Source organism: Sinocyclocheilus anshuiensis, unplaced genomic scaffold (genome assembly GCF_001515605.1).
Source record: "Sinocyclocheilus anshuiensis isolate Anshui unplaced genomic scaffold, SAMN03320099.WGS_v1.1 scaffold1392, whole genome shotgun sequence".
NCBI lineage: Eukaryota > Metazoa > Chordata > Actinopteri > Cypriniformes > Cyprinidae > Sinocyclocheilus > Sinocyclocheilus anshuiensis.
Genome location: NW_015542476.1, coordinates 1,207,296 through 1,221,403, shown reverse-complemented (window position 1 = coordinate 1,221,403; position 14,108 = coordinate 1,207,296). Strand labels below are relative to the sequence as shown.

At 37.8% G+C, this 14,108-nt stretch overlaps 2 protein-coding genes across 4 annotated transcripts; both read right to left on the bottom strand.

Annotated features, from left to right (window-relative positions):
- Positions 1 to 44: 44 nt before the first annotated feature.
- Positions 45 to 2,863, bottom strand: LOC107693867 (heat shock protein beta-1-like). The gene is made up of 3 exons (XM_016493405.1): positions 2,317 to 2,863; positions 2,103 to 2,166; positions 45 to 1,932 (listed from the first exon to the last, which is right to left on the bottom strand). The coding sequence occupies exons 1-3, from the start codon at positions 2,651 to 2,653 to the stop codon at positions 1,746 to 1,748; spliced, it is 588 nt and encodes a 195-aa protein (XP_016348891.1). The 5' UTR covers positions 2,654 to 2,863; the 3' UTR covers positions 45 to 1,745.
- A 453-nt stretch (positions 2,864 to 3,316) lies between these two features.
- Positions 3,317 to 13,076, bottom strand: LOC107693866 (disabled homolog 2-like). 3 transcript variants are annotated; one of them, XM_016493401.1, is made up of 15 exons: positions 12,912 to 13,076; positions 9,577 to 9,833; positions 9,309 to 9,448; positions 9,087 to 9,185; positions 8,821 to 8,952; positions 8,433 to 8,516; positions 8,072 to 8,098; positions 7,937 to 7,987; positions 7,777 to 7,839; positions 6,686 to 7,222; positions 5,285 to 5,420; positions 4,354 to 4,992; positions 4,042 to 4,259; positions 3,783 to 3,875; positions 3,317 to 3,645 (listed from the first exon to the last, which is right to left on the bottom strand). In XM_016493401.1, exons 2-14 carry the CDS (start codon positions 9,707 to 9,709, stop codon positions 3,801 to 3,803), a joined length of 2,334 nt encoding a protein of 777 aa, XP_016348887.1. In that variant the 5' UTR covers positions 9,710 to 9,833; positions 12,912 to 13,076; the 3' UTR covers positions 3,317 to 3,645; positions 3,783 to 3,800. The 3 variants fall into 3 exon arrangements, with proteins under 3 accessions (XP_016348887.1, XP_016348888.1, XP_016348889.1); XM_016493402.1 differs by having other exon boundaries at positions 5,285 to 5,422; positions 6,691 to 7,222; XM_016493403.1 differs by lacking the exon at positions 6,686 to 7,222.
- Positions 13,077 to 14,108: the final 1,032 nt, after the last annotated feature.

The following is a 14,108-nucleotide window of genomic DNA, read 5'->3' as shown; positions in this document are numbered from 1 at the left end:
CACACACACACACACACACACACACACACACACACACACACACACACACACACACACACACACAAATCCCCACCTAAAACGGCAGCTAGACTACCCTATATGCAAATAACAGATATGTTCACATATTTATGTTGTGCATGTAACACTGAATTGTGAATATGCTGACAAACTAATCTTTTATTGTGCCAAAAATCTTCATTCACTCATTACACTTGCTCATACCACAGACTCCACCGTCTGCAGTGGCCCCTGCAGAGCTCCCTGGCATTATCACTATTTCAACACCCTCTTTCCTCCTGAATATCTTAAGACTTGTCATGTAATTGGAGACTCCCTGGGCCGTATTTCTGGCATGTCCACCATGTGTGCACTCAGTAAGTTAAATGATGGTGCCAAGTGGCGGTTCTACATGCCCTGGTGTTATATGGTGTATATTTACAGGCCTAGTTCCAGCACTTAATTTAATCTGCCATATACTAACAGCAATCATCATAAGAATTTTAATAGGCTCAGCCTCTGTAAAATACAACTGATGATGCATTAAGTCATAACTGACTCACTGAGCCAGGAAATAAAGAAATCCTTATACTGTCAGGTTTTTAATAGCCATTTACATTACTTGACTGTAACATACTGTCATTTGATTGTTTAAAATCCCTCAACAACTTGTAGGAATTAAAGAGATAAAGCTGTTTTGTGCCCTAAGCAACAAATTCAAACCAGCTAGATATATACATATAATATGCTTGATTATCTGTCAGCAACACAGATCTTTGAGTAAAAAGGAAACGTCATCTGGCCAACTTATAACTAAATCAAGGTAAAAGAAAAAGGGAAAATACTGAGCATTTGTCAACACATTGCTGTTTTTACCGTGCCTAGTGTAACTGAGACATGTCATTTGATGACTGCTCCTGAGTAATGTGATGAAAGCTGTGGAACACATACAAAAAGTCAAGGTAAAACTGTGGAGGTAAGAAGAAGCCTGCCTCCATACTTCTAAACACCCCAAGAAGGAAATCAAAGAAGGAAGGCTTTGTGTTTCATAACTGACTGCGTCATGACCTACCTCACAAGCAGTGTGGTAGTGTGAAGTTTAAAGCACTGAGAATCTGGTGTCAGCTCTACAGCTTTAAATACCAGCACCATCTGGAGGATGCGATCTGAAGCTCTACTCCGCTGCATGACCAGATTTAGTTATTTGCTTACCTATTTATTGATTTTCCCAGACAATTTCAGTTCAAAGTCTCTTGTTAATTATATTTACATTACTTTATTGTTATATTATTTCCACCATTCTCAAAACAGATGTACTAAAATAGTCTCTCAAAATCAAAAGGATTGTCCTGGCATTACATGACACAAGCCCCATATGAAGCCTCTTTCTTTCTTTCTTTCTATAGCCTGAGAAAGAGTGAACTGGAAAATCAAATCTCTCTTTAGTACTTAATGGTTAAGTGATTATCTTAAGAGTTATTATACAGCACAAATTATGTATTGCATAATGGTATTTAAACCAAAGTAACAGCAGAACTCATCAATTTAGCATATTACTATCTCTAGTAATGTTTTGTTAATAATTCATAATTATTCAATATTTTCATGCAAAGACAGTATTTACAAATTCTTCTAATGTTAGCTTTCAAAAACAAAAGGTTTAACACATTCATTACTTTCAACACACATATGTACACATACATATTAAATCAGATGAGCTATGCCTAACCCTAAACTAGAACTGTAAGTTACTTGTTACCAGTTAGGCACAGCTCATCTGATTTTGCAGGTAACTGTTTGTCCATCAGGTGAATAGGGATGACAATCTCTCCAGGGAGACTGATATTAGAGCCAGGTAATGGGGCCTCAACTGAGAGAATACCATCTGGAGACAGCATGGAGTTGATCTGTTTTAGGTCTAAGTCAGCTGGAAGCCTAATGAATTACACAAGAGAAATTAAACCAGCCATGAGTAATGGAGTAACACCGTACATTCTGTACAGCTGTAATACAAGAGTTTAAAATGTAACTCTTTTTTAAATACATGAGAAGTTACTATGAGAACACAAATTGAAAATAAAAAAGTAAACCAAAAACTCCCTTACTTGTATTTTCTTGTAAAGCTTCTTGAGATCAACCTATGATTCTCCTGCCTTTCCTCATGATTACCTATGAAAGAAAACATGCCATTGAAGTCTCTAGGAAATGTGATCTGCAGTATGTGATGTCATTGCATACGCTGGTTACATTCACATAAATACGCAGTGCATCATAACTTCTTCACACAGAATAAAGCCAGGCATATGAAGGTCAGCATACCCGTTATCTCCAAATATCCCTCCTTGGTTTTGATGTTTATCTCCTCTGGAGAAAATGGACTGACATCTAGACACACTTTCCAGTTTTGCTGTCCTTTCATTTGTTCATATATAGATTCAGAAACACATCCTTTTGATCCAGTACATGGTTTAGGTGGAATCTCCATGCACAAAGAGCTGAAGAGAGGTAAACGCATAGATCCTGGCCAGGTTGAAGTCCCCAATCTTTTCCTTGCCGATTCTATCCAGCTAACCTCATCTGGTTCGAGGAAACAGGGGAGGTCGGTGTTTTGGTTGAAAAGGTTTTGTGTCTTTTCCTGTAGTGTCCCAGCAACCATTTCTTTGAAACAAAGGACGGGGCATCTTTAAACAATTTAAAAACTGAAAAACGCTTTTGGAGCTTTCAATACCTGATGCTGATACAACAACAGTGAACTTGTGAAATGCTACAGAAAGCTGCCGCTCACTTCTTTTATACCGTTCTTGTCTATTAAACCTTTATCCCAAATTATCCAGTCCCAAACGTCAACAAAGAGGCTTGGCAAATCTTTCACCCGTGTTACAATCTGACGTACACAGAATGATGCCATCCTGTCTATATTAATAGAACTGAAGGGGTAATGGCAAATTCTTGGCGCATGATAATGGGCACACTGGCAATAGTGTCATTGCATTAATGGCCTCTGTACTCTGGTCACATCTTGGAGCTCTTTCTTTCACTATAGTTACCAACTTTGTTGTACAACAGTATGTACTTTCAGCATTTATCTCAGCTCTTGTAAACAACATTTAGAGCCAGATATACTAAGATGCATTGCATAACATTAATAATTGCTCTGATTTTACTACCTGATGTTAAATTGAGAGCAGGTGACAAAAAAAAACCCACAAAGCCAGATATTTATTCACTTTCTTTAATGACAAATCATTAGGATTAAGCATTTTTACTTCATCATAAATGCTCGGGATACTTGCATACAGAAAAATCATGTACACAAACATGATCAACATCTTTTATTCCCTCTCCTTCTCTATTACACGCTCTAGAAGAACCCTACTTCAACTGTGCATCTTATTTCATGAGTGACTTGGGATTGAAATGGGTTAATGCGAATGGGCTGGAGAAGAAGGGCTGATCTCTGATCAGTTTGAAAGGCACAGAAAGAGAGGCTACAGCAGATATATAGTGAGAATGAGAACAGTGAAGCACACAATACAAGAAAAGGGGTTTTATGGGCACATTTCTTTCCCATGTAGTAGAATGCTGATTGCAACTCTACAGTGCTTGTGTGGTCCTCTGGCTCAGTAGCACTGGATCAGTGAGAGTGTACTGAAATAAGTATATGAACAGGTCATGCATTTATTTTAACACATACTGCAAATCATATGTCTTAGAGACTTATACAATATATAAAATAACCAAACATTTAAAGTAGTATTTAAGTGAGTGTCTTTATAGTTTCTCACCAACAGTGTTAAAGTTTCTCAGGCAAAAGGATTTCCACTAAACGGGTCTCCAAAAGCATCTGCAAGGGCAGCAGTCTGAGTGGCTGGAGTGCTCTGTGATAGAAAACGGGCAACAAAATTCATTCAGAAAAATTCAAAAGGTCAACAAATTTGCAATCCCAAAAACATAGTATAAACAGACAAACACAGTGTTACACATAAAACTGTCGTTTCAACACTATAAGCTTTTAGAATTCAAAAACTATGTAAATGTACATACTGTATTCATGGGTGGTGCTCCAAAAGGGTTAGTTCCAAAAGTGTCATCAAAAAGGTTTGAGCCTGCTGTGGGAGTTTGGTTTGAGTGTGCAGGGGCTGGATTAGGAGTGAAGGCAGCATCCAAAAGCCCTGTGACTGGGGCCAGAGTCGGGATCAGACCTGCTCCCTGAGCTACTGCAACAGTAAGAGGGGACTGCTGAGGAGCAAGTTTGGAGGTCCCTGGACAAGACAAGGAACTTTAATTATCAAACCATCGAAATGTCTATGCTCTGTGACATAAATCATAAGTTACAGCTGTTAATTAAATGTATACCATTTGAGTTAACTGAGATTTGGTTTATGTCAAAGTCATCATGATCTGCCACCTGAGCCAAGCCATCCTTGATAGAAAAGTACTGGTCAAATGAGCCATTGGTGCTTGGACCAGTTCCTTGTTCTGCTCTCTGTGGCTTAACCATCTGGAAATTTTTGAACATATCTTTTCCAGTCTTCTTCTCCTTCTCCCCTAGGGGGTCCAAAGCTGTAAAGGCGCTTTTGACCACTGGGGGATCTTCTTTCACCGTAGGACGGGGTGGAGGTCGAGGAGGAACCACTGCACTCTGCTGCATACCCATCATTGAATTAGGAGGCATCATGGGAGCAAATTGGTTTGGTTGGAAAGGGCTGACCACAGGACCAGAGGTGGGCCAGGCCCCACCAGGTGCTGCAGTTCCTGGTTGACCCCAGGCTTGAGTGACAGCTGGTGGACCAAAAGGGGAAGCTCCTTGCTGCCCCCATGCAGGTGCAGGCAGTCCTCCAAAGGCAGATGGTTGAGAAAAAAGGCTTGGTTGTCCTGGAACCGTTACTTGAGGAACACTGCCTTGAGGAGGAAACATTGTGGGAGTCTGACTCCATAGAGATGAAGCTGTCCCAGGAGTTTGAGTGACAGATGTGGGGCCCAGAGACAATGACCCTACAGAACACAATAATTACATGAATTACAAACATCAAAAAATAAAATCATGTTGACCATGTTCGAAGTGACATGCAAAAATGTTCCACTGGAATTGGGTTGTGGAACCCAAAAGGCGCTAGGAGAGGAAATTCAGGAAAAAAAGGTGACCTTACAATTTTACATGTGCATTGTTTATTTAAATTAACTGATAACGTTTACTGAAAACGAGAGAGAGAGAGAGAGAGAGAGAGAGAGAGATCCGAGATCAGCCACTTCAGTTTTATAAGTGTACCAAAAGCATGCATTATACCAAGAGCATTGACGGTGGAGGATGGTGTGGTGTTGAATAGAGCTGCTGGAATGGATGAGGTCTGATTTGAGGGCCGAGACGCTTTCTGGCCCGGTGGAGCAAAACGTTCAGCACCAAACAGGTCATTTCCAGGTGACTGTGGGGGCACAATTTGTTTAAAATCATTTTAGTACTATGCTCTGAAGCAAAATTACAGTGCCAAACGAGATACAGCATACATTTAAAAAAAAAAAAGATATAAGGAGTATAAAAGGTACTAATACAGTCACTAAGAAAAAGCCCAATTTTATCACCAAAGTTTTGTCATGGGAAAACAAATATGTATGTTAGGATTAGTTTACCTCCAGAATGAAAATATTGTCATCATTTACTCACCCTCCACTTGTTACAAACCTGTATGAGTTTCTTTCTTCTGTTGAACATATTCTGAAAAATGTTGGTATCCGGCCAGGTGATGGGCACCATTGACTTCCATAGTATTTTTTTCTACTACGGAAGTCAATGGTGCTCATCAACTGTTCAGATACCAACATTTTTCAGAATATGTTCAACAGAAGAAAGAAACTCATACAGGTTTGTAACAAGTGGAGGGTGAGTAAATGATGACAGAATTTTCATCCTGGAAGTGAACTACTCCTTTAAGTCTGATATATATGTAGATACTTGGTTGAACTTATACTTACCCTGCATATTTAAACTGAGGCACAAAGAAACAAACAAAATATACTGGCAATCTGAAGTCTGATTTTCTATTAACTCATCTCTGAGTAGAGCTCGTGAAATGTCAATTGGTATGCAAAGTGAAGCATGCAGTTAGTCACAGTATTGTTTTCAGTGACGCCATGACATTGTTTGCATCCATACTTTGTTAAAACAAGTTGGAAAGGAACCTTTTAGTATTGATGCATAAAGCTACTACTATTAAGTAGTGAATAAGAACCACAGTCAGTTATTATAAAACTTGGCAGCATTCTTGAGCAAAAAATATATGATCAGTTTTTAAGACACTGACAGTACAAAGACAACAATGCCATGTCCCTCAACACAAGATAATAACGTGGCAGTTTCCATCCAATATTTCCAAAGTGCAAAAAAACACCAAACCCTCGTTTAAACACCAAACACCTCCCTGAAAACCATAAATCCAACTGTGATCAGTGATCTATAAGACAAACTACAAGGACTGTATTTAATAATAATTAAACCATCCATGCATGCTTTCTCAAGCCTCACTGCGTATAGGAGAACATCCTTACATTAAAGTAAAAATGTATTCTGTATTTTAAATCTTTTTTTTAATAAATTTACTGCAGTTTATGCAAAACAGCACAGTCCTTATAGTCTCTCTCAGCATTTGGATGTGCAGTAATACAGACTGAGTTTCTCTTGTCAAATGTTCACCTTCTCTCTCCTCCGCATGCATCCAGATTTCGAGCTTTGAGGTGGGGGGCAAAGGACTATCAAGCCTCCATTTTGAACAGAAGTTGGCAGGATGGTTTGAAACAATTCCACTGATTTACTCGATCCATTACATAAGAGAGGAGTTTGGAGGACAGGAGGAACTGACATGTATAACCCATTTAAGATTGGTGGGTTGTTCACTGAGGTTCTCAAAAAAGGATTCTGGCTAAAGGGGGAATTGCTTTCATCATTCAGAATGCTTAAAGGAAGCTGGTTTACTTTGCTTTCATGTGACAACTGGGCATCGGACAGTCCATTAGAAAGATCCGACTCGCTATTGGCAGAAAACATGGAATCTGACTGATCATTCAAGGGAGAAAAGGGATCATCACTGAAGGGATCAGAACTAAGAGTTGGGAAAAGATCTGAAATGGATGAAACAGGTTTGTCATCTGGTGTATTGGAGTATGAGATGCAAGGATTTCCTTGATTGCCATCAATCACAAAAGCAAAGTCAAGGAGCAGAACACTGTCAGGCTGGTTTTAAAAGAAAAAAATGAGATGAGAGATAGATTCTGTGACAAATACTGAAAGAAAATAGTAAGATAGTAAGAAAATGATCTCTGTGACTTTAAAATCATATAGTATAATTATATATATTATATAATCTTATATAAAATCATTAATAACATGAACATTTCCATAGGAAGGGTCTCAAACATCAGTAATAGGATGTAATTGAAGATTTTCTTGGGTTTGGCTCCCATCTACTGGCCAATGGGACTTTCCCAAAAGCATTATTGGTAGTGAAGAAATATTTTCTTTGGTCATGAAAAGGAGCCAATCCAAATGCTTGAGACCCTTACAAGAGAAATGACGGCCGATAGATGCCTTTGGTAAGTTGGTAAGTGTTAATGAAAGATACTGGCAAAGCATTCAGTATGTTAAGAAAAAATCTGTACAACAACAAATCTAGTCACATGTATCAAGGCAAACTCTTTGCTCATTCTAACTCTGGGGATATTCGATAAACCGCTGAAACAACATCAACAGCAGATCCATGGCAAAAATGTATACTTTAGGGTCATTACCGTCGGAGAGTGAATGTCAGGTGGAGTGGACATATCACCAAACAGGTCCATCTGCTCTACAGTCTGAGGATAACACACAAAACATCCTCTAGGTTATTTTCTGAGGATTCGAGTTGAACTGTTCAATAATATAATTTTGTATGAAGTTGCAAGCACGCACTTTTACAGCATTTTCTTTACCATCCAAGGAGAGTAAAGCATCACCACCATTCTGACGACAGAACATCAAGACAAATGAATGAAGGATTACATCAAAATAATTGACTGAAATATTGCCCAAAATGTTTATACCCACCTCAATCACGGTGCCATTTCCTTCACCCTGCAAAGTAGTAAAGGTTTTAGTCAATAAAATGCATCTAACCTAATAGGAAAAACCATTTAGTTAAATATGTTTATGAAAACTACATGTTTTTCTGCATACTTTATTTGAGAGGCATTCAATGTTTGTGAGCTGCTTGAGCAAAACTAAATGACTTGAGTACTCAAAATAGCTTAGCTTACCAACAGACAAATATCTAGACAAGCCTACAATCTACTTGAAATATATAGCACCAAATTCATTATTCAATTTCAGACAACATTTACTTAAAACATACTATAATCTAAATAACAGAATTTCTTTTGTTATCAAGTAATACAAATATATGCATCACCTTCTGTGCAGCCTCCTGCTCTTTCTTCTTCAAATTCAATATCAGCTGAAACAGATCCTTCAAATCAATGACCAGAGACTCAGCCTGTAGAAGAGAGGAGTAAATGCATTCTGTTTACACTTCGGATTACATATCACTCCATTCACATTTACAACTGTAATAATTTTCAGCTGTGTGCAATTTTTGCTAGTGGCACCAAATAGAATGGCAAAATAATGACAATCCTACATTGTCTTCTTTTGTTCATTCATACAGTCAGTTCCACCCCAAACCCACACCATACATTAACAGGTATTTATTTAACTGCACTTGAAAAACGTCATGCTGTGCCCAGATTTGTTATCTATGATAAGATTTTGTATTTTGTGTCTGATGAAGAAACTCTGACCTGCTGAGCTGTCTTAACAGCAAAAAACTGGTGCTGCCCCTCTGCTCCGCAAACATATCCAAACGCCCGGTTATCAGTGACGTCGCGAGCAATGAATGAGATCTTATTCACCACATGTTCATGCTCAATCACCTTAGAGACAGAGAGAGAGCGAGAGATGACACTGAGAGCATGCTATAAAGTCAATACAGAACTTTATGATAAATGAAGTGGGTAGTTCTCAATTTCACAAATCGACTTACAGAAGTATCCACAAAACTACTCACCCCAGTTTTCTCGTCAACAATTTTGATTCCCGTTAGAGAGATGTTCACCCATATTCTTTGCTTGTGCTTGCCTTGAGAACGAGCAGCTATTGCCATGCCCTGTATACAAACAAGAACTGATCACTTTATAATAATATCTGTACCATTAACAGAATAAAATAATAATAATAATCATCATCACTTCGCCCCATATAAATGAAGGCAACCATCTTGGATCTGCACCTTTAGTTTCATCATGGAATCCTGACACATTTTATCCCCTCTGGCTTCCGCGACATCATCTACACCAATGAGCTTGGCTTTATATCTCACTCCATCACCCTGAAACCTGGCCAGCAGGAACTCATCTGTCCTCTCTGGGACTGTAGAGGAAGAGAACAAGCTCATTATTTACCATTTAAAACAAACAAACAATAACTTTTACATGTTTGCTGTAGGTAACATCAACCCTATTGAAAAATATCTTCAAAAAGAAGAGCCCAGACTGTACTTTTTCTCCTTTCCCTCCAGAATGAAGTTCTGGTGACGGGTGCGGTGGGTGTCGTGGCAGATGCTGGTTCAGTAGTTGTTGCTGGTTCTGCTGGTACCACAGTAATGGGCTCTGCATCAGGTGGCTGTGACATGGTGGGTGCTTCGTTACAGGAGAATGAAAGCAAAAGACGGGACAAAACCCAGCAGAGAGGCAAAAGAAACTAGTGGACACACACAGGTAGGATATTCAGCAAGCACACATTCTCAGCACTGCGCCTGGACAGAGAGAGAGAGAGAAAAAAAAAAGAATATAATAGACAAAAGAAGCTGATAGATGAGAGAGGTGAAATGTGACTAGTGTCTCTCTTATTCATGACATTCAGTCACAGAAACAAGCATTTACGTATATGCTTATAATCGGTTTATCAGATTTAACACCAACATCCATGTGTCTATCTACAAGTACAAAGAAGTCAATTGTTCAAATTCACATCATTCATTACATACACATCAAGAAATGTAAAACTCTACAGACTATTTTAACTTGGCCCATAGATTCTGTTAGTGACAGAAAGGCAGAGGAAAGAAAGAGAGGAAACAGTGTCAGCAGAAAAAAACACTTCCTGCTTAGTAGGCAAAACAAAACAAAAGTGCCAAATAAGTTTTCCATTCCTGAAATACAGGATTTATAGGAAAATGACATTGAGGGGAAAATCTTTACAAGGTTGCAAAGAAATAATCACTCCTTTCATTTCAATTTCTAATCGCCCCAATTCCAAACAATCAATCAAAGCACATTTTAATCAATAAAATCAATCAAAATGTATAAGCTTTAGAAAAAAAAAACGTAATCATTGTGGACTAATTTCAGAGATCGAGGGAAAGGCTGTTCATCTCAACCAAAGGATTCACAGTCACATAAGATCCCCCAACAGATAGATAAACTTCAATCAGTTAAATTAAAACAGTGTCTTATTCAATGAAGGAAAGATAATTTGGCAAAGATAAAATATAATATAAATGGTCTGAAAGACATACCTTGAGCAGCCAATAGTGTTTAGCAGTGTATTTCTCAGCAGAAAGTGGAAAGAGACCGCAAGAGAGCAAAGGTGGGAAGATCAAAGGTTGAGCAATTAAAACCTGTTAATCCTTTTCCAGCAGCTCATCAGCCCTAAAAACATATTTCCAATCCCATGATTTTCAAGACTGCCCAAATGCTCTCCTTTCAGCACTTGTCTTTGGGCAGAATTACTTTTCCCAGTTTAAATTTGAGAAGTAAATCTGATTTGCTCAGATTATCTATTCCTTATCTGACATGAATTTGCTGTGACCAATATTTAGACCCAAGCTTATGAGTTTATATAATCGTAATGCAGCAGGAACCAAAAGCAGAGACAAAACAATGACAAAATAGATCTGAAAAAGTTTTATAATTAACTCATAGTTCTATTAGGTCATGACCATGAGCAGCATTTGCATTATCCTTTTATATTGCACAAGAAGAAACCATGACAGCATAAATATACATTTATATAAACAAAAAAAACAAACTTGGCAAATCAAGTTATTTAATGACAAAACAAGTTAATTTCAAGAGTGATATAAATGATATAAAATTATGAACTCTCAACTGCTAGAAGAGTAACATTTTATGACACTCAGCAGCTGACAGACAGAGATATGAATAGTTTATCAGCTGAATTTTGATTATAAAGAGCGGAAAACAGTGGCAGAATTGCTATAAGACAATATTCATTACTACTCCGTGTCGAGGGTCATGCGATGTAAAATGGCCTGTAATGTGGCAACCATAAAACAAGAGTGATAAGTGAAATGAAGATTCTTGTGCAAGACGACACACAATCATGAGTTTTTTTTTCTGCTTTACAAGCACCAAGCAAATCCGCATCCTGTCTTATACAAGCACACAATAAAATGGTGATAAAAATTCACACAATCATAAAAACTTTTTTGCTGTGAAACGCACATATAAAAGTTACTTTTAAACATGGGTTATGAGGGGCATTATATTCATACCAATCAAAATGCACATACAGCACAAGCAACAATCAATCCAACAGTTTGATATCTGACATGTCTTACAGCTGATCAGATAAGAAAAGGAAACGAAGTTTTAATAGAAACTTATTAGTGAGGCATATCATTGAGTCATATTAAAAAGAATGAAACCGAACATTCTTCTGCTGATACATGGATTTTGCCTAATATCTAACTCTCTAATTCACAAAGAGAATTTAGACGTTTTCAATCTGAACGCCTAGATGCTTCAGAATGAGTTCAACACATTCTGTGATAACCTGAATGACTGAGAAAATTCACAGACAAATACATCAAGAAATCTTATGACTATCTACACATTAACCCAGATGAGCCAGGTAAGACACAAGATGGAGGAGCACACAAGCTCAGGAGATGATGGCACATTGCATTGCTGAATTCTAACTCTTTTTAGAATTTAGAACTAAGACCATACAAATGCCCTGAATGTTTTGAAAACACTTCTGAGATTCAGATGTCTGAGATTGGGATCTTCCATTTAAAACTGAACACCTTTCAGTGCAGTAACATAATGGCTTGTTTATACTCCGATGTGAACTTGTCTCATGGCCCTGGCTGTTCAGTAACTTAAATGAACCCAAAAGTCACAACAGTTAAGTTTCATTAAAACAGAGGATTCAGCAAGAGTTGAGGGTGTTCATAAACAGAGGCACGATTCCACATCATCAGTATTACAAACATGTAAGTTACACATTAGCCATGCACAAAATACATTACTAATAGCTGATTAGCACGGAATAAAAAATAAAACGTAAGTACACTTTAGTAGCCTATAAAATGACACATACGAACTTGGTAAGACAACTGATTGTCATTTTCCCCCTGGTTTAGACATTCCGCAAACCCTTTTTTTAACTACTTGATGCTGAAATTTATGGTACACAATCTTTGTAGTCTACTTTTGTTTTCAAATAATTTAATAGTTTACATAGTATGTTACTAAAATGGAGCACTTAACTGCGTAGCCTTTTTTTTTTTTTTTTAAACACTTGTTAAAATTGTTTTAGTCTCTTAATTTGTGGTTTAAAGGCTGTATGCCTATTACTCCCGTCAAGTAATTAAAATCCCTAAATAAGACAAGAAAATATAAAGAGTTCAAAGTCATTTAATTTTTAAATGTAAATAAATTTCTCATGTTTCAGCGTTTTTTTGCTTTTGCTACCCTACTTGACATCAAGTCAAATACCAACACATGCCGCACTGACAGGTAAGGCAAAAAAAAACCACACACAGGTAACACGTGAGGATTAATGAGCCACGGTATCCGTCACTTACCGCAATCGTGCATTCTTGAACTCCACACCTTAAACGCTAACAACAAACTCAGAATGGTGCAGATGAGAGCCGTGGACAGTTTGATCGAGTGAAACCTCCACCAAACAGGCGGTCCTCAGCCTCCCCAAACTGCTCCCGCTACCGAGCGCCAAACTGATGGAGACTCGAGCGCCTCCCACAGGTACCGCGCACCTTAACTCGCCCTTTATAACATTTCCTATAACCATGCAAATACTAGTGATTGATCAACCTTGAATTGAAGATCACAAATTATTTTAGCAAAAAGCACTTGATAATATTGCATAAATATAATATGGACATATTTTTCATAAGGCAATTTCTCCTGAAAGATTTGATAAAATGAGCAGGGGCGTTGCCATCATTTCAGAAGTGAGGGGGACACTATATTTTTTCCTATATTTTTTATAATTTGTTCATATATTACAATTTATTTCCATTTTTATCACAGAATAAGGCATATGTATATGTATATGTATAAATAACGCTTTAAAATTATTAACGCATTTAACGCACTTGCCCCGCCCCAGAACTAGGCTATGTGGTTCATCTGACATTTCATACAGTTGATTGATAACAAATATGAGGCAGGGCAACAACTCACTGAGTGATGGAGCCTAGAGAACGTAGAATGTCACTAAAATTCAAGATATGGGGCAAAAATGCCCGTTTGAGTTTTTGTCTCATATTTACACCATATACTTAAGCAATATCACACGAGCAATAGGCTAAGTGCAATATCACACGAGTGCAAATACTGATCTTATACAACAGTTCAGTAAGTAAGAAGTTAATACTGTTATTTTGCCCAATTGTTTTGCTCCATTTTTTCCAACGAAAATATAAAGACAAAGCAGAACTGTTCTTCTCCGAGCAACACACAGCAGCATTTAATTTCTTAAAGTCACCATGAAATCAAAATTGAAAATTCTTACTTTTTAATGGAATACTGTAGTGTTTATTATAAATAATTTATCCGTGCACTTCATTATTATTATTTTTTAATTCATGTGCCCTCAAAAACGTTAACCTCCCCTTCAAAACGACTCATCTTCTCTTCCGGCCACGGGCTATGGCGCAAGGGCGGAGCTAGTGACGTGAGGGGTAAACGCTGGGATAAACAACAGGGGGAAAAACTGAAGCTGATGCTTTATAGAATTCTCAAAATCAATGCATTGA